The sequence below is a fragment of the Monodelphis domestica genome, chromosome 5 (genome assembly GCF_027887165.1).
Source record: "Monodelphis domestica isolate mMonDom1 chromosome 5, mMonDom1.pri, whole genome shotgun sequence".
In the NCBI taxonomy this organism is placed as follows: domain Eukaryota; kingdom Metazoa; phylum Chordata; class Mammalia; order Didelphimorphia; family Didelphidae; genus Monodelphis; species Monodelphis domestica.
In genome coordinates, this window is record NC_077231.1 from 205,854,185 (window position 1) to 205,877,370 (window position 23,186).

Below are 23,186 nucleotides of genomic sequence, written 5' to 3' on the forward strand. Positions count from 1 at the left end.
GGGACAGTCATGAATCATTTAACAATGGAAAAATATTCTAAATTTTTTTTAAAAAGGACACAGAGGGTAGTTACGTGGGTCAGTGAATTGAGAGTCAGGCCTAGAGATGGGAGGTCCTGGGTTCAAATTTAACCTCAGATACTTCCTAGCTATGTGTCCATGAGCAAGTCACGTAATCCTCATTGCCTAAATCTTACTATTCTTCTACCTTGGAACTAATACACAGTGTTGATTCTAAGATAGAAGGTAAGGGTTTAAAAAAGAAATAAAGACATTGATAAACCTTAATGTCCAAAGGAAGAAAACCAAGAGGGGGAAGGTCCTTGAGTCCATGACATATGAGGATTCACTGAAAGAACTAGACATGCTTAGCCTAGAGAAGAGAATATGTAAGGGAATATGACACCTGTCTTCAAGTATTTAAAGTGTTGTCAAGGAATTAGATATGCACTGTTTGACCCCAGAGGATCAAATCTGGAACAATGGGTGAAAGTTGCAGAGACATAAATTTAAGTTTGATGACTATAAAAACTTCCTAACTAGACATTCCTAAAGCATCCAAAAGAGGAATGGTCTCCCTAAAGGTGTGATAGGGTTCCCCTTGTTGGGAATCTCCAAAGAGAAGTTGGATAATTAGCATGTCAGAAGTTATACTGAGATTCCTTTTGTGTATTATTTCAATTAGTTGACTACTCAGGTCCCTTCCTTCTCTCAAAATCTGTGATTCTATGATTCTGGATCACTTTGTATGGCAACAATTCAAAGCATAAAGTTTATAATTATCTAACTACTTATGTAACTGATTTTATTGCAGGAATTACTAAGAGATACATTTTATCAAATCTTGCCAGTTCCATAGCAACAGAATGAATGGGGGAAGTAGGGGTAATATATATATTATAAACTTTCTTGAAAAAAAAATTGTTTTTAATTTTAGACAACCTACTTCCAAAATCACAGATATTAACATTCCAAGTGTAATGGACAATGTATGGATAAAGGGAGCACTGATATACTAACCTTGTTTACTTTTACACAGGAATAATACTAGTCTTATTCTAACATATACCTTAAGGTGATTATCTTTTTAAAATAAGTTGGATTTTTTTTAACATTCACTTTTTACATTCTGACTTCCAATATTTTTCCTTCCCTCTTCCTCCACCCATTAAGAATGAAAGAAATGGGGGAGGGGGAGCTGGGGAGCTCAGTGGATTGAGAGTCAGGCCTAGAGATGGGAGGTCGTAGGTTCAAATCTGACCTCAAACACTTCCCAGCTGTGTGACCCTGGGCAAGTCACTTGACCCCCATTGCCTAGCCATTACCACTCTTCTGCCTTGGAACTATTGATTCCAAGATAGAATGTAAGGGTTTTATTTTTTTTTTAAATGAAAGAAATGTGGGGACAGCTTAGTGGATTAAGAGCCAGGCCTGGAGAAGGAAGGTCCTAGGTTCAAATCGGTTTTCAGACACTTCCCAGCTGTGTGACCCTGGGCAAGCCACTTAACTCTATTGCCTAGCCATTACCACTCTTCTGCCTTGGAACCAATACACAGTATTGATTCTAAGACCAAAAGTAAGGGTTTAAAAAGAATGGAAGAAATGTGGTATCAATTATACACATGAAATCATGCAAAATATATTTCCATATTGAGCTGATTTAATCCTAAACCACACTGACTGACACTTGTTCACAAAACAAAACAAAACCAAAAAAAAAAAAGGTTGAACTAGCTGGTTTCAGGCGAGAAAGAACACTGGAGACAAGAATCTGAAAGCCTCTGTTTCAATCCAGGATCTTGCCACCTGTGGAAATTGGGAAAGTCAATTACTAAATTCGGGCCAGTCTTCTCTAAATAGAAGTAAAAGTACGTAAAATATGGGAGCAGGACTAGCAGAATGTTATCTGTAGGGTCCTTTACAGCTCTAAAGTTCTTTGACTATAAGGAGGTCGTCTGTATAAGAAAGAGGAAAATACAGAATCCTCCAACTTACAAATACACATTCAGAAGGGGGGCATGTGGTGGCAAAGACTGGGAGCCTAGTGAGGCTGAGGCAGAGCGGAAAGTCACAAGGACCCAAAGTGCAGAGACCCAGGCTAGCAAAGTCAAGGTCCCAGGAAATGCACTGAGAGCTCTAGTCACTCACCCAGAGCCAAGCTTAATTAGTGGCAAGATATAAAGTGCCACTCAAAGTATTCGGATAAGCCATTTCCCCTCTCTAAGCCTAAGTTTCCTCATCTCTTAAGTGGGGTTGCTTGAAGTCTAAAACTCCTTCCAACTTAAACTCTTTAACTCTCCATCCCGACCCAGGGATCCTCGGCCACGCTTATCCGGACGGGGAGTTGAGCTCTGTCTGGAGACTCGGGACCCAGCGTCCCGACCCGCCGCCACCTCACTCACCCGGATGCCCTTCACCACGGTAATGTTCTCGTTCTCATCCGTCTCAAAGGTGACCCGTCGGGTGCTGGACGTCCCGCCCATGACTCCTGCTCCCACTGCAGACCTGTGCCGGCAGATCGACCTCGATTTCCAGCCGATACGCACGTTCCGCAAGGAGCAGAGGCAGCCCAATCCGTCCTGCCCTTGGTCTTTCCCTGCGGGTGAGACAGGGGCCACCCCAGGGACAGAACAAGGAGACAGCGCCGGCTCACCCCGTGGATCCTTCCGGTCATGCGCAGTAGCAAAAAGGCTTTCTATTGGCCCGCGTGGCCAAAAACCCGCCTCAGCTCTTCTCAGGGACCCGAGTGGTTGGCCAAGAACTCGGATTCTATGGTGACTCGTCAGAGATGAAAAGATTTCCGGAATCCACGGGTGTGATGGGGTTTGTAGTCTGATATGGGTTAGTTGCTATTTTGACCTCCTTAGCCCAGAGCCAGAGAAAAGCCAGGTCGAACAGGAATTCTGGGATTTGTAGTCTTAAAGAGCCAGAAGGTAATAGACACCTGCAAGAGTAACGCCTCATCTTTAAAAAGCTGTAGACGAAATAACTTCACTTCTTTGCCCTTATTTTTCCTGTGTCTTTGTGCTTACTTTAATATATTATGCGTTACTTTACTCCTTTCTACACTTTAATTCATTCTTAAGCCTCTTCCTAATAATGATGATGATTCATCCCAATTTTCTGGATTAGCAGGTAAAAAAACTGGGGCTGGTGGGACCTCTCCAAAAAAGAAAAGGGATGGAAATAAGCATTTGTATAGCGCCTACTATATGCCAAACACTATGCTAAACGTTTTTACAAATATTACTTCATGTGATCCTCAAAGCAACTCTGAAGAGTAGATGCTATTATCCTCATTTTACTGTTGAGAAAATTGGAGCAGTAATAAGTGACTTTTGCTCTTAAGAACAACCAGTTATTTTAATACCTACTGTGTTAAAGTCTGGGTATACAAAACAGAAAGAAACAGTTACAGACCTCAAGAAATTTACATTGTATTGGAAAATACAATATATGCCCAGATAAAATCATACACATTGCAATATGCAAACTAATTATGACTTGGGGATGTAGTAGGGCACTGACATTAATTGGGGAGTTCAGTTCATTTGTGATAAAGGCACTGTTCTAGGCACTGGAGATATTAAGACAAAAACAAAGAAAAAACGGTTCCTTTTCTCAAGTAGCTTATGCTCTGTTGCGAGGGTTACAACAGCTCTACAAAGTATGTATAGGAATTATACATAGTAACTTCATGTCTGCCTTTCTGCCTTCCCTGGCTTTCTTTAGGACCTTCAACTGGAAATCTTTCCCAATTCATCTTATTTCTAATGCCTACATATAGCTTATTTACTCATTCTTGTTTGCTCATGCTCTCCTCCATTAGATTATGAGCTCCTACAGAGCAAGGTCTGTCTTTTACTTCTTTTTTTATCCCCAGAACTTGGGATCATTTCTGGCATATAGTTGGCACTTACTAAATGTTTATTGACTACCTCACTAACTGATTTTTGAGGAGAGGAATAACCTGTTCAGATCTATGTTTTAGGAAGAACAATTTGATAATTCTATATAGTGAAAGTGAGAGATTGAAAACAAGACAATCAATTAGGACACTGCGATAGTCCAGGCAAGAAAACTAGGAGAACAGTAGGGAATATCAGTTGAGAGAAAGTGACAAGTGCAAGTAATTTTATGAAAGTAAGATCAACAAGGTTTAGCAACTGATTAAATATGCACGCAAAGAGAGAAGGAAAAGTCAAAAATAGTTTCTAGATTGTGACCTTGAGGGACTGGAAGTATGGTAGTGCCCGCAACAGAAATAAGGAAAATAGGAGGTAAGATGTATTTAGGTTAAAACATGAGGAGTTCCATTTTGGCTATATTGCATTTGAGATAATTGTAGAACATAAAAAAGAGTATAGTGGATGATGAAGCAATCAATCAACAATCATTTATTAAGCACCTTTCTGTGCCAATCATTATGGGAGGGGAGAATAGTGAGCCCTTCAAAGATGACCTTTCGGGACTAGGTGGGTGGCTCAGTGAATCGAGAGCCAGGCCTAGAGACAGGAGATTCTGGGTTCAAATCTGACCTCAGACACTTCTTAGCTGTGTGACCCTGGGCAAGTCTATTAATCCATATCGTCTAATCCTTACCACTCTTCTGCCAGGGAACCAATATACAGTATTGATTCTAAGACAGAATTTGTTGTTGTTTTTAAAGAGCTGCTTTTTTTTTTAGTTAAGTAGAAAATGAAACTTACTAAGAGGGAGATGAGAGTAGGTATAGGAGTTTTTAGGTAGAAGGAGGCTGTTATGGAACCACCAGTGTAGAGTGAGTGATCAGAAGTCAATCAGGATAGTAAAAGGATTGCCAGGCAAAAGCAACAGCATAGTTGAAATTATTTACATACATTTGTAGTGAACATAATCAGTAGGGTTGTATGTGTTTTTTCAGGAACATTCAGCAGCACATGAATAGACGAGAAACTATATGGTGGCGGGTAACCCAGAGTTGAGGTTTTGCAAGGCATAACTAGTGACAAAGGGCAAAGAATTCAAGAGTAACCAATTGCATGTGATTCAGATGGTCAACTGTGAGGTCTAGGCTGAAGTTAGAGAAGTGAGGGCAGAGTAGGAATAACAAATTGGGAGAATAGGCATGGATGGTAATACTGAAAGTCAGGAGGAAAACAAAGAATAGTTTTGTGAGGACTATGACTGAGATAGAGATTGAAGGAAAAGAAGTTGGGACTAGAGAAGGAAATTTCAGAACCCTGGATCAGAGGTAGAACAGTTATGAGTGGCTAGACCAAAAGTATGACTATCCCTATAGGGGAATGTAGTGGAATAAAGATTAAAATATATAAGAAATTTGGAGACTAACTGAGAGGCCAGTGGTTAGGAAGAGTGTGAACAGATCCAGGATGAAGGAAATTTGCTAATAATAATCTGATACTATGGGAAAAGACAATGAACCTGAAATCACAGGATCTGATTGTGGATCCCATCTTATTGCTACTCACTTAACTTCCCAGGGTTTTCTTGTCTGTAATATAAGGTTTGGATTAGTTCATCTATAGGATCTCTTCCAGCTCTAGATCTCTGCTCCAAATGAATGGGATCTATGAAGAAAACTAAGTTTCAAGAGATTACATTGGAGTGGGAGGGTAGAGGAAGATATGGACTGTGAAAGGGTAGGGTCAAGTGGGAAATAGGTCAGAGTACACAGAAAGAAATGATGAGGAAGGGATTTTGCCTCAACAGATGCTGACTCCAAAGCATACAAATAAGAGAAAAGGAAATAGAATTATTTCAGCAAAAGCACAGAGAATAGGGCAACCCAGCCTCTAGAATCCAGATAGGTGATATAATAGAAAGAGCACTGGGCCTGGGATCAGGAAGACTTGAGTTCAAATGTGACCACAGACACTTCCTAGCCTAGCTATTGATCCTGGGCAAGTTACTTTAACTTTAGTTGCCTAGCTGTTACCATTCTTCTGCCTTAGAATCCATTTTTAGGAAGGAGGGAGGGAGAGAGAGAGAGAGAGAGAGAGAGAGAGAGAGAGAGAGAGAGAGAGAGAGAGAGAGAGAGAGAGAGAGAGAGAAATCATGGGGTCTGAGGTTAGGAAAATTTAAGTTCAAATCTGACCTCATCTTACTATAACACTTACTAGTTGTATAACCTTGGGCAAATCATTTAACTTCTGTTCATCTGTTTCCTCAACTGTAAAATAGGAGTAATAATAGCACCTATCTCCCAAGGTTGTAGTGAAAATCAAATGAGATAATAATTGTAAAGCACATAGTACACTGTCTGGCATATAGTAAGTGGTGAAAGAAGCTAACATCTAATAAATGTTAGTAGATTTCAACCCAAGTTGTTCTATCCCCCCAGGCAAGCACTGAGACATGTGCTAGCCTCCTACCTGATACTCCAGCTTATTTGTGGCCATATCATCTGTTCCACTCTATTCTCCTTCCCCTTGAGATTGTAAACACTTATGTGAATTTTTTTGGTAAAAAGAATGTCCACACCGATAATAACATGATTGTTTCATAATATCAATATCTTTGAACTACAGTGCTCACTGTATACAAATCACATTTTTCCAAAACCTTTATCTTTTTTTCAGTTTTACTGATTTTTTTGCAATGCTGTCCACCATCTCCACATAAACTATCCTTAATAATAAATAATTCCAACTGAGCAAAACCCAGAATCATATTGGCAGATATCTGTCAGCATTCTGTACCATAATCTACTGCCTCTCTACAAAGGAGAGGTCTGTTTGATCATCATTCTTTTGGAGTCAAGATGGATAATTGCATTGATCTGAGTTCTGATGCCTTTAGGTATGGTTCCTTCATCCATATACCAAATTTATTGAATTTCATTAGCATGACATCTGCGATCATCCACAATCTGACAACAATCTACCTTTCTTACCTTGTCTGATATCATTCCCCTCTACGAACTCTGTAGTCTAGACAAATTAGGCTATTCTCTGTGCTTCCAACATGCCCTGTACTTTTACACTTTCAGAATGGATGAGAAGCTCTCAAGAATGACAATCTGAAAGAATAAAGAGAAACAATACTGATGAGGATTAAAAGGGAAAGTTGTCAAAAAAAGATTAATGTGGGTACACAAAGAACTCATGAACCATCTTAGATTTGTTTAAAGGCATACAGAAGATGAAAGCAAAGACAGGTAGTGCAGGATAAATAAAAAAGCATAGCATAGCCCTGTAATGAAATTGTCAGTAATGCTAAAGCTAGGAATGAGATGAGGCTGACAATGAAAGTTAAGGACAAGATTTGGGGGGGGGGGGGGGACTATATTGGGGAAATGGGAGGAATAAAAACAGGAATAGGACCACAGTATACTATAAGAAGGGTGGCAGTAACAGATTATGGAAAGTAGGCAGAGCTTCTCAACTATTCTTTTTTTGCTTCTGTTTATCCATCAAGGAGACGGTTGCCTTGGAATGAAAAAGATAGAAGAAGAAAATTGACTAGTGGAAAACTGATAATTGAGATTATCAGTAAAAAAAAAAGACAGTAAGAACATAAATACTTTTGAGGAGTTCAAGTCATCAGGTCCATCATGGCCATGGTGAGTATTGACAGAACTGGTAGCCATGATTGGCAAACCTCAATTAATAAGTTTTTAAAAATACTGAAGAATAGGAGAACTACAAAATAAGATTATAAAAGGGCAAATGTTATCCAGCTTTCAAAATAGAGAAGAGAAGAGAATCTATAAAGTAGAGGTTAGTGAGCTTGATTTCATTTCCTGGCAAAATTCTATTAATTATTAAAGGGACATCAAGGAAAGAAAAGAACCGACATAGTTTCATCAAGAATAGGTTGTAATTCTATTTAGACTTCAGAAGATAGCAGGTTCTCTCTCCCTAGAAAGAAAAGTTCTCTCTCCCTTCAAGAAAAAGTTAGTTGGCTATTTTTTGCATAGGTCATCATTATTATTCAGATCTAGATTGGAATAGATGTTGTCTAAGGACCATTTAAAATAATTTTCATAATTCAGGAAAGAGATGCCTCAGATGACCTATGAGATCCTTTCAAACTCTTCTATGATCCATGCAAGCGAGATGATTCCAGACTCCAGGATGCAATCTCCATTCCAGTAAAGCCATTCAGTTCAATATTTCCTCAGAAAAGATTACAAAAATGATTATTTTCAAGGGAGATAGAAGTGGCAGAGATGTGGAATTTGTAGAAGTAAATGGAAAGAAAAAGCCATTGTTTCTGGTCCCTATCTAGAAAAATGAATCCATATTTGAACCATCTTCCTCTCCACTCAACTCAGTAACTACCCTAAAGGCTTACTGTTCTTACCATGAAGTGGCAGAAGCTGAAAGGATTATGTGAATCCTGAAGTAGGATAAAACTAAATCCATTTAAAAAAACTGCAAAATGGTGCATAAATAGTGTGAGCAGTTAAAACCATGTCAAAAAACATGGAGGCTTCTATCAAAGGCACCCTTCTGACATTATAGACCCCAGGTACACAAAGGATTCTCTCACTTGCCTTACTCTTTGCTATCACCCAGGTGGAGACTGACATTTTTAGTTTTAGAGTATATGCCCCCAAAATAGCTAGATGTTGGTTAGGACTGACTACAGTTAAGTAAGGCAGGTTAGGTGATACAGTGAATAGAGTACTAGGGTTGGAACCAGGAAGATCTTAGTTCAAGTCCAGCCTCAGATACTTACTGTGTGACCCTGGGCAAGCCACTAAACCTTCATTTGCCTCAGTTCCTCAGCTATAAAATGGGGACACAATGGAAAAGGAAATGGCAAATAACTCCAATTATTTTGCCAAGAAAACCTTCTGGACAAAAACCATGAGGTCATATAGAATTAGTCATGACTAAACAATTAAACAGCAACAAAACCAAACTAAAACTGACAGTTAAGGTGACAAAACAAAATCTCCTAAGTTTCCATAGCCTGTGCTAGCAGGAACCACTAGACTGGTAGTCATTTAACCCCTCAAAAATTTATTTTCTTATCTGTAAAATAAGGATGATAATATTTAATATTCTTGGATTTAGAGTAAAAGATTCTGAATGTGAATTCCAGCTTTGCCAGGATTTTTCACATAATATCTATGTGGCTTTAAGCAAGTTCCTTGGTTTTTTCACTTTTAAAACTAGTTCATGAAACTATTCGATAAAATTTGACTAAGATTTGACTCTAAAGAACATCTTAAATTCTAAATCTATGACCTGTGGTATCTATCTCATTAGGGTTGTTTTGAGGATCAAATGACATATTGTATATAAAGTGCTTTGTAATCCTTAATGTATGATGTAAATATATACTTCTCCAAAAATCAGTTCAAGTAAGGATGTTTTCTTGGAGAAGAGATGTGTAAGAAATTAAATTTAGGTTTTATGTTAAATATGATAATTCTATAGTAATATTGTGGTCGCCAATTAAAAATATTATAAAGTAAGTCCAAAATGACTTTTAGTAGCATTATTTATGAAGACATAGAAAGAGTAAAAATGGAAAAAGGTAGCTAAAGAAATAGGTTTTAACAAGCCTATTAGCACTTCTCTGGTGAAGTGAGGCTCGACCTCTCAGGGACTTCCCCACCTCAGGTGTTGTCTTGAAAGGAGGGAAAAGGGGTTCTTTTAAAAAGGGTTGGACTTGATTATTTAAGAGTTTGGTCACCAGGGATTTAATTACTAAATCCCAAATGAATTATAAAATTAGAATGGATCTTATGGTAGTTTATTTTACAAAAAAAAAGAGGGAAGATATTAAGGAAGAGAGAAAGAGAGGAAAAAGAGAGAGATCCTCTTGAGCCAAGTAGGAGTGCAGAGGTCCCTGCCAAGGGAAAGGAGTCTCAAGATGGTGGGCCTTTCTGGAGGCTCGTCCTTGTCCCTCCAGAAAGGCCAAGGGAAATGGAGTCAGCCTTTTCACTCACCATGTGTCAGTCCAGTCAGCAGATCCTTCTGCCCCTCTTCACCAACCTCAACTGGAAAGCATGAAGAATTCCTCCCGTCTCCACTTCCAAAAATGAAGAACTGAACTCTCACAAGAGTTCCAAATTGAATTGTCAGAAGAACTGAGTTCAGGCCCTTGTCTCTGTCTTTTAAAGACCTTTTTTCTTGTGTCACTTCCCCTAATTACATGTCTACCAATCATAGCTGATGCTCTGCTCTAGGACTGCCCAGAAGGCAGTAAGTCAAGTCTGATTCATTACCCACTATCACACACATGGGTCACAGACCTCCCATTTCATGATTAAGTGGGATATTTGCACTTTTGGTGATTAGATCTAAATGGGCAGATCTTAATACTTAACTTTTAAGTACCATGTTTACACTTATGGGGATTAAATATAAAAATAGACAAGGGTTACAATTTAATCTTCACAATCAGGGAAGACTAAGTACCTTCATTGTTACAATCAGGGGAGAGCCAAATCCAATCTTCACAGTTTTCAACTAGAGTTCCACCAACACAGTCTCCTCCAAAGCCAAGGCAGGAATCTCCAGAACCAGTCTCTCCAGAAGGCAGGAAAGGAAAGTCAGCTACTCACCTACCCAAGACGAACTCCAAAGGAGAAGACCAAAGGCCAAGTCTGAAGGCCAAGCCCTCTGACACTGAAGTCCAAAGGAGAAGATCCAGGAGCAGTCCTACAAGAAGCAGTCCAAGGGCCAAGATTGAAGGTCCCTTGGACAGGAAGTTCAGGACTTTTTATAGTCCTTTTCCCATGTCATTTCCTGTCTTCCTCCACTTTACTGGAACCAATTGCTGTCTTTCAATTTGCCTAGCACTGCCCAAGGGAAGGGCAGTGGCTTCTGGAGTTGTCACTTACTTTGGTAAGTGACTTGGGAACTCTCTTACTTAGTGATAAGTAGGGGTATTTATGTGTTTGATTGATTAATTTAAAAGTTGATGATTGATAGACAAAGAAAGTTTGATTCACTCTTCACAGATGTCCTAGGAGTGAAGAGGTTAATGTTCTGCATTCCAAAAATTTTTCAGTGACACTTAAGTTTTTGGTAAAATGTTGAGAGGACATCCTTAAGTTCTGACATAAAAATGTCTTGAAAACACATCAGTGCCTGTGTGACCCTGGGCAAGTCACTTAACTTCAATTGCCCAGTCCTTACAGCACTTCTACCTTGGAATCTAAGACAGAAGGTAAGGTTTAAAAAAACAAACAAAAAAAAAAACATAGTAATGAACAGAACCAGGAGAACACTGTACAAATCACTATAATAACATTAATAAAAAGAAAGCTAATGCAAAGAAAATATAGCTTAAGCTTAAACCCCCCAAAAGAGATAGGCAGAGATAGGAGAGATAGGAGAATATCCCTCCTTTCTTTGCAAGGTGGATAACTATGAGTGTGGAACAGTGTATATACTTTCAGATACTGTTGATGTGTTAGTAAATTTTTCTGAGGTGCTTTTCCCACCTTGGTTTTATTTTTATATTCATTTATCATAACATATTTGACCACTCTTCAGTTTGTGGACAGCTACTTTTGTCTCAAGTTTTTTGCTAAAAAAAGAAAAAAAGAGTGATACTATAATTATTTTTGTAACTATGGGCCCTTTCCTTCTATCACTGTTCTCTTTAGGATCATACACACAGTATTCATGTTTCTGGGTTAAAGGGTATGCAGAATTTAATAACTTTCAGAATATAGTTTCAAATGACTTTCCAAAATGATTGGAAAACACAGCTCCACCAATAGTGAAATAGATTGTCTTATCCCATAGCCAGAGCAACAATTTATATTATTCTCAAAAAATTCAGGATCTTTTATTCCTCTAGAAAATTTTTTTATTTTTCTGTCTAGTTCCATAGATTAGTTCTTTGCTAAGGTTGATTGGTATAGCACTGACTCTGTAGGTTAATTTAAATGATATCATTTTTATTATATAGGCATGACCCAAACGTGAGCAACAAATATTTCTATCAATTTGTCTTTATTTCAGTGTTTATTATGTTCATAAGCATTATATTATGTAATATGTAATATATTATATTTACATAATTATATTCATTTAATTCCTACGTGTCAGGTATGCAGATTCCCAAATATTCTATATTCTACAGTTTATTTTAACAGGAATTTATTTTTCTATCTATTCCTACTGGGTCATATTAGTAATACAAAGAAATACTGGTTATTCTTATGAGTTTATATAGTGCTACTCTCCTGAAGTTATTAATTGTTTTCATTAAATTTTAGATAATTCTCTAGGGTTTTCCAAATTAAACATTTCACTTATGTAAAAATGAAAAAATAAAAAATACATAGTGGGAAGTATCTGAGCTACAAGGACATTTATATGTAGAAAGTTGTAAATTACAAAATTTCAGGGTCCCATCCTAACTTGGCCAAAGACCCAGTGCTAATGTGTAACCAGAATATAGACTCAAATTACACAGACTCCTCCTCCCACTAAAAATGGGAGTGGTCTGAACATCTCTTTTTAGAGGAGTAACCTGAGAAGATTTCTTTTTTTAAAGAAAGTATATGCTATAAAGTGATAATTAATCCCATATGTAGTAAAAGCCCAAGTTTCCTTCTGGTAATCTCCAAGCCAACTGAGATATCATACTATCTAGACACCTTCCAGGAGGCTGGGCACATATACAAAGCCACCCTTGTCAAGGGCCAAGGCATTTAAGAAGATTTTCTTTGTGATTTTTACTCACAATATGATTAATTATTCCTGATTCTCTTACACAAATTATTCAATTAATCAATAATTGGCATATTACTTATCAATAATTATATTATGATTACATCTTATTATAATATTGGTCATCTAAGAGGATTACATTCAGAAGTTATACTCACAAAAATATTAATAAAATAATGAATATACCCAAATTAAAAAAGCTTAACTAAACTATGTTTTACTTTCAAAAAAATGATAGTTTTGTTACTATTTTGCCTTTGTTTATTCTCTAAGTTTCTTTTTCTTGTCTTACGGATAGTTGCTGGAATGTCTAAGACTATATAAAAATAATTTGTTGTTCTTTTCGGTTGTGTCTGACTCTTTATGACCTCACCAGGATTTCTTGACAAAGATCCTAGAGTGGTTTGCCATTTCCTTCCTGTGCTCATTTTACAGATGAAGAACTGAGGCAAATAGGATTAAGTGACTTGTCCAGGACACACAGCTAATAAGTGTCTGAGACTAGATCTGAACTCAGGAAGATGAGTCTTCCTGACTTCAGCTTCAGTGGGCCATCTAGCTACCCACATATGAAATAATAGTGGTGTTCTAATTGGAAAGTCCTCTAGTGTTTCTTCTTGACAAAAAAATGTAGCTCTTGGTTCTAGGCATATACTATTCATCATTTTAAGGAAAAGTACATTTATTTCTCTGATTTTTAATATTTTTAACGTCAGTGTGTATGGTATTTTGTCAAAAGGTTTTTTATGCATTTCTCAAAATACTAATGTGGGTTTTGTTGTTTTTGTTATGTATAATGTTTTTGGTTTTCCTAACATTAAGCCTATTTTGCATTTCTATAATAAATATGACATGGTCAAAATGCATAATTCTAAATTTTTCATACTGTTGGATCTTTGCTAATATTTTATTCACCATTTCTCCAACAACATTCATTAGAGGTATTGGTCTGTGACTGTTCTTCTCTTTCAATGTTTGATAGAATTCTCTTGAAAATAAGTGTGACAGGGGGCAGCTGCGTGGCTGAGTGGATTGAGACCCAGAGATGGGAGGTCCTGGGTTCAAATCTGGCCTCAGACACTTCCCAGCTGTGTGACCCTGAGCAAATCACTTAACCCCCATTGCCTAGCCCTTACCACTCTTCTGCCTTAGAATCAATACCTAGTATTATAAGGCCAAAAGTAAGGGTTTAAAAAAAAATAAATGTGATTGGCATGAAATAGTGTTCTAAATCTCTTATAATCAGAGAGCTGCAAATCAAAACAACCCTGAAGTATCACCTCACATCTAGCAGATTGCTAACATGACAGCAATGGAAAGTAATGAATGCTGGAGGGGATGTGGCAAAGTCAGGACATTAATTCATTGCTGGTGGAGTTGTGAATTGATCCAACCATTCTGGAGGGCAATTTGGAACTATGCCCAAAGGGCAACAAAAGACTGTCTGCCCTTTGACCCAGCCACAGCACTGCTGGGTTTGTACCCCAAAGAGATTATAAGGAAAAAGACATGTACAAGAATATTCATAGCTGCGCTCTTTGTGGTGGCAAAAAAAAATTGAAAAATGAGGGGATGCCCTTCAATTGGGGAATGGCTGAACAAATTATAGTATCTGTTGGTGATGGAATACTATTGTGCTCAAAGGAATAATGAAGTGGAGAAATTCCATGGGAACTGGAACAACCTCCAGGAAGTGATGCAGAGCGAAAGGAGTGGAACCAGGAAAACATTGTACACAGAGACTGATACACTGTGGTACAATCGAACGTAATGGAATTCTCCATTAGTGGCAATGCAGTGTTCCTGAACAACCCGAAGGGATCTATGAGAAAGAACACTATCCACATTCAGAGGAAAAACTGTGGGAGTAAAAACACCGAAGAAAAACAACTGCTTGATTACAGGGGTTGAGGGGGATATGATTGGTGATATAGACCCTAAATGAACATCCTAGTGCAAACATCAACAGCATGGAAATAGGTTCTGATCAAGGACACATGTAATACTGGGGGGCTGGGGGGGAGAAGGGGAGGGAGGAATAGAATATGATTTTTGTAACAAAGGAATAATGTTTGAAATTGACCAAATAAAATTTTTAAAAAAAGAGAAAGAAATAAAAGAAATGTGATTGGGACTTTTTATTCTTTGGGAATTAATTTGTCTTATTTCAATTTTTTTTTCATAGACCAGATTATTTTACTTCATCTCTTTCTTATTCTATTGATCTAGGTATTACATATATTGGTATTTTATATATTTGGAACTGCCTGGATATTTCATTTAAGATATCTGTTTTCTTGGCTTATAACTGGACAAAAGAGTTGAAAATAAGTTTCCTCATTTTCTCTTTATCTTTTGTGCATTCCCCCTCTTCATTTTTAATTGACAATTTTATTTTATTCCATTTTTAATCAGATTAGCTAATCTCTTGTTTCATTTTAAAATATCTCTTAGTTTTATCAATTAGTTTTTTAATGGTCAACTTTCTTTATACCTAATTTGACTTTCAGAATTTTAATTTTAATTTTTAATAGGGATATTAAATTAACCCTTTTTCTAGCTTTTTAAATTTCACATCCCAATAATGACACTATTTTTGCTCTCTTTTGATGGTAAAAGTGTTTAAAATTATGCATTTTTCCTTAAGCATTGCTTTGCTTACATTGCAAAAATTGTCCTGCATTGTAATATTGTTGTCATTTATGCTGAAACTGTATAGTAAGAAATAATAAATAATTCTATGCTTTTGTTCTTTGACTCATGTATCATTTATGATTAAGTTATTTAAATTCCATTTCAGTGTGAATCTTCTTTCTTAAAATGTACCTTGTAGATAAAAGTTTTTATTATGCTATGGATGGTAAAATGTGTGGTTAATATTATTGTTTTTCTGTATTTTATAAGGTTTTAATGTATGAACATAGGGCCAATTTCTGTGAAGGTGCCAGACACAGTTGAAGGCTATGTATCTCCTATTTTCTTATTAGTGATTTCCAGAAAGCTTATCATATCAAAATTTTCTAAAATTCTATTCAGGTCCTTATTTTCTTTCTTCTTCATCATTTTGTTATATTTTTTCTAGGTCTGGAAGGGGTACATTAAAGTCTCTCATAACTATGGTTTTACCATCTATTTCTCTTTAAGTACTTAGATATGTTATTTAGTGTATATGTTAAGTATTTGTATTATTTCATTATTTAGAATACTTTAAAGCATAATTTAATTTCTGGGCTTTTCTATTTTATCTGTGTTTAGTTTACTATTTAATTGTCTAGTGTAGCAGTCCAGCTCATATGTATAATTAAGATGTAAGGATTGTGTTTGGACACATGGCCATTCTTGCGCATGGCAATGAAGTCCGATCCCAGCATTGCTAAGGTTAAGGCGTGAAAACTTAGATCCTTTTGTCCCATCATGCAGGGATAAACTCCACCTTTACCATGTTAGAATCTACACCTGGACCAATCAATACACTCTGTATTCATGATTATGTATTATGCATATTTGCATATCAAAGACATTAAAAGGAGCAGCCACAGGCACCTCCCTCTCTCTCTTGGATCTCATGCCTTGCCTAACACTGTCTCTCTTCTTCTTCTCTCTCCTCTCTCACATGGGACCTGGCCTTTGGCCAGGCACTTTCCTTTTCCTATGCTAATACCTAGCTCTTTCTAATTCATCCTATTATCTACACCTTATTCTCTCAGCCATAAAGTTTGTGCTTGGTAGGAACCTAGGCTAACTTCTCAGCTAAGCTATATCATTTCTCTGACTTGTGTGGTGTTAATTTTGGACTACTGGATGGTTCTTGCCTTTGAGATTTCCAGTGGTCGGAGTGTGCTGCGGCTCCATTAAAATCAATACGGCTTGGTTGCTGACTCAATTCTGCCATCTCCTGGCTCTGTCTCGCCCCCCACGGAATCCGAACTACTATCCTTTCTCTCTCTTCTTGAGGCATTCACAGGCGAGTGTCTCATCTAGATCATTATTACTTCCTTCTTTAAAATTTTTACCTGAGACAAAAAATTCTGTTCTACTCTCCTCTCCCATCCCATTTTAACTCTATATGAGCTTTTATGTTTCAAATGTGACAGTTTTGGATTCCACTTTCTAATTCATTCTGCTATTTGTTTCCATTTTGTGGAAGAGATCACATTATTCACATTCATAATTATGATAATTAAGTGTGTGTTTTCTCATTATCCTTTTTCTTTTTGCCCATTTTTGCCCTGTAAGATTTGCAAACCATTTTCTTATATATTTTGAATTATTATATTCTAAGATTTTTTTTTCCTTTTGAATAGCTATAGAGTATGTGATCTCAAATGTGGTTCCTTTTTGCTTGAACTCCCTAATTCTGTTAGCTTGGAGTATTTTATCTCTGATCTGTAAGTTCTAGATTTTGGATTTTTATATTCCTAGGTATCTACAATTTGGGGATTCTTTCAGGAAATGACTAGTAGATTCTTTTTATTTGCCCTCTGGCTCTAATAGATTTTAGTTTTTCTAAAGCACAAAGAGTTATATGTGACTAAACAACAAAATAAAAATTATCCATTTAACACCCCACTGTGCTCTTTGTCATTTGCTATTCATAAATTCTTCTCATCAATAAATCTTTAAAATTTTTTTTTATATTTCATTTTTTCCAATTACTGATAATCAAAAATTTTAACATACATTTTCCAAAATTTTGAGATAAACCCCCTTCTCTGGGATAGGTTTTACCTATCCCAGAGATTTTTGTGGTATATTCTTGAAATATTATATTGAACATATTTTGGGGATGGCTGATCATAATTTTAATGAAGTCTGATGATTCTTATATTAAATCTCTTAGACTTGTTTTCTAGATCATGTTTTTTCTTATATTAACTACTTTATATTCTTCTAATTTTTGAGTAATTTGTCTTTGTCCTATATTATTGCCATCACTCAGAACCATTGACTTTCTGTGTATTTCATTCTGTTTTTCAGGAAGCATACTATATGCTAGGGTAGGTTTTTCCATCTTTTCTAATTCATTAATTTCTTTCTCATTTTACTCCTTAAAAACTCTATTTTTTGGTTGGATTTTTTTTTTAACCTCTTGCTTCCTTTATTTGAAACACTCTTTGAGTCTTTGTGTCCAAGACATTCTCTCTTTCTCTGGGTTTACTCTTGGAACTTTCTTAATTCATAGTATTTCTTCACTGTATTCTTTATGTTTTTCCTTTGCTTTTACTTTCAGCCTTGGTTTTGGATTAGAACTTTATGCTACGACCATACTCTTTGCTCTCTGGGACTTTTGGTTGGGCTATAGAGACCCTGTTTTTTCCTGTACCTTCTGTAGAATAGTTGGTAGTACACTGCAGTAACAAGTGGCAGAAACAGAGAAAATTCATGAAATACAAAAGAGCTCTCAAAGGAAAATGTGAGATGTAATTTTTTTATATATAGAAGGAATATAAGCAATGTGCTTCTTCTGAATCAGGTTTTTTAAGCCAGAAATGATCACTCCATATTGAACATAAGTAAAAAGATGTGGAAATTTGGCATCATTATGAGATAAAGTTGGAAGATAAAAGAGCTGGAATGACTTCACATTCTAACCATATTTCCCTCCCCCTCCACAACCCCACTGACAAAGCAAATATTTTTTTAAAAATACAATCTATTGACTTCTGGGCTAAGATGACAGCAGAGTAGGAGGAAGGGCCAGACTCTCTTCACAACTGACAGATACAAAGCCTCACAAAAGGACAACAATCAAAATCAGATGTGTGAAGGAGCTCTGCCAAGGGATATAGCCTTGAAGGTAGGCAGGTTGGGGCATTTATACCCTAGAAGAGGGTAAAACTAATCCTACCAAAATGTGAGCTGATAACCCCTCCCTCACACCACCTACCACACCAGAGTCAGAGCTAGGGATGGTGCAATCTCTAAATCCTCTGAGGCTGGCTGAGAACAAAACAGTCTTAACCCTGAAGGTAGCACAGAGACTTGGCAGTGAGTCTTGAGACCTGAGGCTGGGGAGCACAGAGCATGGAGATTGGAGAAGAGTGCAGGAGCAGAGATAGAGCAGACCTGAGCTGGCCTCAGCACCAAGAATTGCCTACCTGCCTCATTCAGACTTCTGGTTGAGAACCCAATGTAATACAGAGAAAGGGAAAAAAAAACAAGCGCAGAAATGTCTACCAATGTGAAGGAACTGTAATCCACATATACCAAAAGAAATAAACAACAGAGAAAGCCTCTGGCCCTGGATAACTTCTATGAAGAAAAGGGGCAGAGGTCAGAGGCAATAGCAGAGTGAGACAAAGAAACAAAGACATCCAAACTTTTCAAAAGAAATAGAAATTGGTCACAAGCTGTCAAGGAACTCAAAATGCAGTTGGAGAACCAATCAAGAAAGATAGAAGAAAAATGGCCAGAAAAGTGGGAAATAGAAATGCAAGTAATTCATGAAGAAAATAACAGTTTAAAAGACAGAATCTCTCCTTTGGAAAAAGAAGCCCCAAAATCACATGAAGTAATAAGCAAATTGGAGACCAGAATTGGCCTGTTGAAAGCCATGAAAAGCAGGATAGATCAAACCAAAAAGGGAAATCAAAAGATCATAGTTGAAAACCAGTCTTTAAAGACTAGGATTGAGCAAATAGAAACAAATTATCTCACAAGACAGCAAGAATTAATAAAGAAAAATTAAAAGAATGAAAAAATAGAAAACGTGAAATAGCTCATTGAAAAAATAACTGACCTGGTATAACAGACGTCCAGCGGCTGTTATATAAAAATTTTCCTTAGTGGGTTTGGGCTCAAGAAGGAGCAAGGAGTCTGAGAAAATGGGTGATAAAGAGACACAGACAAGTTAATTTTAATATGGGGCGGCGTTGATCCCTGATGACATTTTCCTTAGAAAAATAGTTAAAGGAAAATGTGAGAAATAATAGAACACGTGGAATGAAGAGTTCCTAGATAGAAAAGAGGAAAAGAGTATCAAGCGTGAGAAAGGAAAATCCAAGAGGAAAATCAGCAAACCACTTCCCATATTTATTCCAGTGTGGATTGGGAGGTGCTCAATGAATACGCAACAAAGCATAGTTGATTCACATTGGATACAATGATAATGACGACACCTTCTGGGCTATTGACTTCAACCCACACTTTTGTAAATGAATTTGACTCCCCGCTAAATGTTAATGAGTTTGCCCTGGACAAAGGCAGCATGGCTAGGTCAAGAGTCTGCTCACAAATATCAGAGTTTAACCATGTGTCTGATGACACAATACCCATACATCATTCATATTTCTTAGATGTGAATATGCTTGGAATGCTACACCTGGAAAACAAGTTGAGGAGAGACAATTTGAGAATCATTGGTCTACTTGAAAATTTAGGGGGAAAAACCAGAAGCCTTGACATCATATTACAAGAAATTATCCAAGAAAACTGCCCTTATATTCTTACATTAAAGGGTGAAATAAGCATTGAAAGAGTTGACAGATCACCCTTTACATTAAATCCTCAAAAGACAACCTCTAGGAATTTAATTACCAAATTCAAGAACTTCCAAGCTAAGGAAAAAAATATTGCAAGAAGCCAGAAAGAGATAATTCAGATATCAAGGAGCCCCACTCAGGATTACATAGGATCCTGCAAGTTCCACACTAAAGGACCACAAGGCTTGGAATAGGACATTCAGAAAGGCAAGAGAATTTTGTCTACAACCAAGGATAACCTACCCATCTGACTATATATTTCCAAGGGAAAATATTAACATTTTACAAAATAGAAGACTTCCAAGCATTTGTGAAGAAAAGAACAGAACTAAATACAAAATGTTGATGTCCAAATACAAAATTCAACAGAAACATGAAAAGGTAAATAAGAGAGAGGGGAAAAAAAATTTTAAGGACTTCATTAAGGTCAAATTGCTTATATCCATATATGGAAAAATGATATTTGTAACTCTCAAAAAATGTTTTCACTATCATAGTAGAAAGAAAAATTATTCATAGGTAGTGGTTGTGGTACTAAGTGGTTAAAGATAATATGTAAAAAACAAAAAGAAATAGGGGGAATAGAAGATGACACCAAGAGAAATGTAAAGTAATAAGAAAACCAGAATACATTATACCACATAAAGAGGTACATGGGAGGGGGAGGGGAAGAATACCATTATAAAAAGGAGAGGAAGAGAGTGCTATTAGGTAATACTTAAACCTAATTCTGCTCTCAGTGGAATCAACTCTGAGAGGAAAGAGCATCTAGATCCATTGGGGTATAGAATTCTATCTTTCCCTACAAGAAAATTGAGAGGAGAACATCAAGGGAGGAGTGGGGCAGGGTATATCAAAAAGAAAGGAAAGAGAATGGAGAGGGAAATTAATTGACCTTAAAAAAATAAGAGGGAAATAAGAAGGGAGGGGATGAGAAGAGAAGTAAAATAATGGTGGGGGAAAAGGGGACTGATTAAAAGCAAAACACGGATATAGAAGGAGATAGTGAAAGAAGAAAGGGCAGGACCAAGAGAGGAAATCAAAATGAAGGGGGAATACACAGGTGGTAATCATAACTCTGAATGTGAGTGGGATAAACTCTCCCATAAAACAAAAGCATATAGGAGAGTGTATTAGAAACCAAAATCCTACCATATGTTGTCTACCAGAAACACACATGAGGCAGGTAGACACACAGCATAAAGGTAAGAGGCTAGAGCAAAATCTATTGGGCATCAACTGAGAAAAAGAAGGCAGGAGTTGCAATCATAATATCTGACAAAACCAAAGTAAAAATAGATATGATTAAAAGAGATAGAGAAAGTAATTACATCCTCATAAAAGGCAGTATAGACAGTGAGGAAATATCAGTAATCAACATGTATGCGCCAAATGGTATAGCATCCAGATTTCTAAATGAGAAATTAATGTATCTTAAGGAAGAAATAGATAATAAAACTATTTTAGTGGGAGAGCTGAAGCTTCCTCTATCAGATCTAAATAAATCAAACCAAAAAAATAAATAAGAAAGAGGTAAGTGATGTGAATGAAATCTTGGAAAAATTAGAGTGAATAGATATATGGAGAAAAATAAATAGGGACAAAAAGGAATACACCTTCTTTTCAACAGCTTGTGGTATATTCAGAAAGATTGAACATGTACTAGGGCATAAAAAATGGAAAACAAATGCAAAAAAGCAGAAATAATAAATGAAACCTTTTCAGATTATAATACAATAAAAATATAATTAGTAAGGGTACATGGAGAGCCAAATGAAAAATACTTGTTAATTAAATAATGTTATTCTCCAAAATTGGTTGGTTAAAGAACAAATCATAGAAACAATTAATAATTTCATTTAAGAGAATGACAATGAGGATACATCATATCAAAATCTATGGGATGCAGCCAAAGCAGTATTTAGGGGAAAATTCATACCCCTGAGTGCATATATCAACAAATCAGAGTGGGAAGAGGTCAATGAATTACTCATGTAAATTGAAAAATCTTGGAAGAAAACAAATTAAAACTTGCCAGATAAAAAATAAATTGGAAATCCTAAAAATTAAAGGTAGAAATTAATAAAATTGAAAGTAAAAGAACTATTGAATTAATAAATACAACTAGGGGCTGGTACTTTGAAAAAAAACAAATAACATAGTTAAAGTACTGGTTAATCTAATAATAAAAAGGAAAGAAGAAAATCAAATTAACAATATCAAACATGAAAAGGGCAACCTCACCTCTAATAAAGAAGAATTTAAGGTAATTATTAAGAACTATTTTTCCCAATGATATGGCAATCTAGGTGATATGGATGAATATTTACAAAAATATAAATCTCCTAGATTAACAGAAGAAGAAATAGAATACTTAAATAATCCCATATCAGAATCAGAAATCAAACAAACCATCAAAGAACTCCCTAAGAAAAAGTCCTGAGGGTCTGATGGATTCACAAGTGAATTCTATCAAACATTAAAAGAACAACTAATCCCAATATTATACAAACTATTTGACAAAATAAGCAAAGAAGGAGTTTTACAAAATTCCTTCTATGACACAGATATGGTACTGATTCCAAAGCTAGGCAGACCAAAAACAGAGAAAGAAAACTACATATCAATTTCCTTAATGACCATAGATGCAAAAATGTTAAATAGAATACTAGTAAAAAGACTCTAACAAGTGATCACAAGAATTATTCACGATGATCAGAAATGTGAGGATGGTTTAATGTTAGGAAAACCATCTAAATAATTGACCATATCAACAAGCAAGCCAATAGAAATCACATGATTATCTCAATAGATGAAGAAAAAGTCTTTGAAAAAATATAGCAATCATTCTTATTGAAAACACCAGAAAATATAGGAATAAAAAAGCTTTTCATAAAAATAATAAATAGTATATATTTAAAACCATCAGCAAGCATCATCTGCAATAGGGATAAATTAGAAGTCTTCCCAATCAGATCAGGAGTGAAACAAGAATGCCCATTATGGCTTCTATTATCTAACATTGTACTAGAAACACCAGCAGTAGCAATTAGAG

The 23,186-nt window shown here is 36.3% G+C and overlaps 1 protein-coding gene across 2 annotated transcripts in view; it reads right to left on the bottom strand.

The window, feature by feature from the left end:
• CHCHD3 (coiled-coil-helix-coiled-coil-helix domain containing 3) overlaps positions 1–2,674 on the bottom strand; it is a 356,184-nt gene extending 353,510 nt beyond the window's left edge. For both annotated transcript variants that reach the window (XM_001367264.5, XM_016426166.2), the window contains exon 1: positions 2,403–2,674. In XM_001367264.5, the coding sequence (XP_001367301.4) occupies positions 2,403–2,483 (81 nt within the window). In that variant the 5' untranslated portion in view covers positions 2,484–2,674. The remainder of the gene's footprint in view (positions 1–2,402) is intronic.
• Between the last annotated feature and the right edge of the window lie 20,512 nt (positions 2,675–23,186).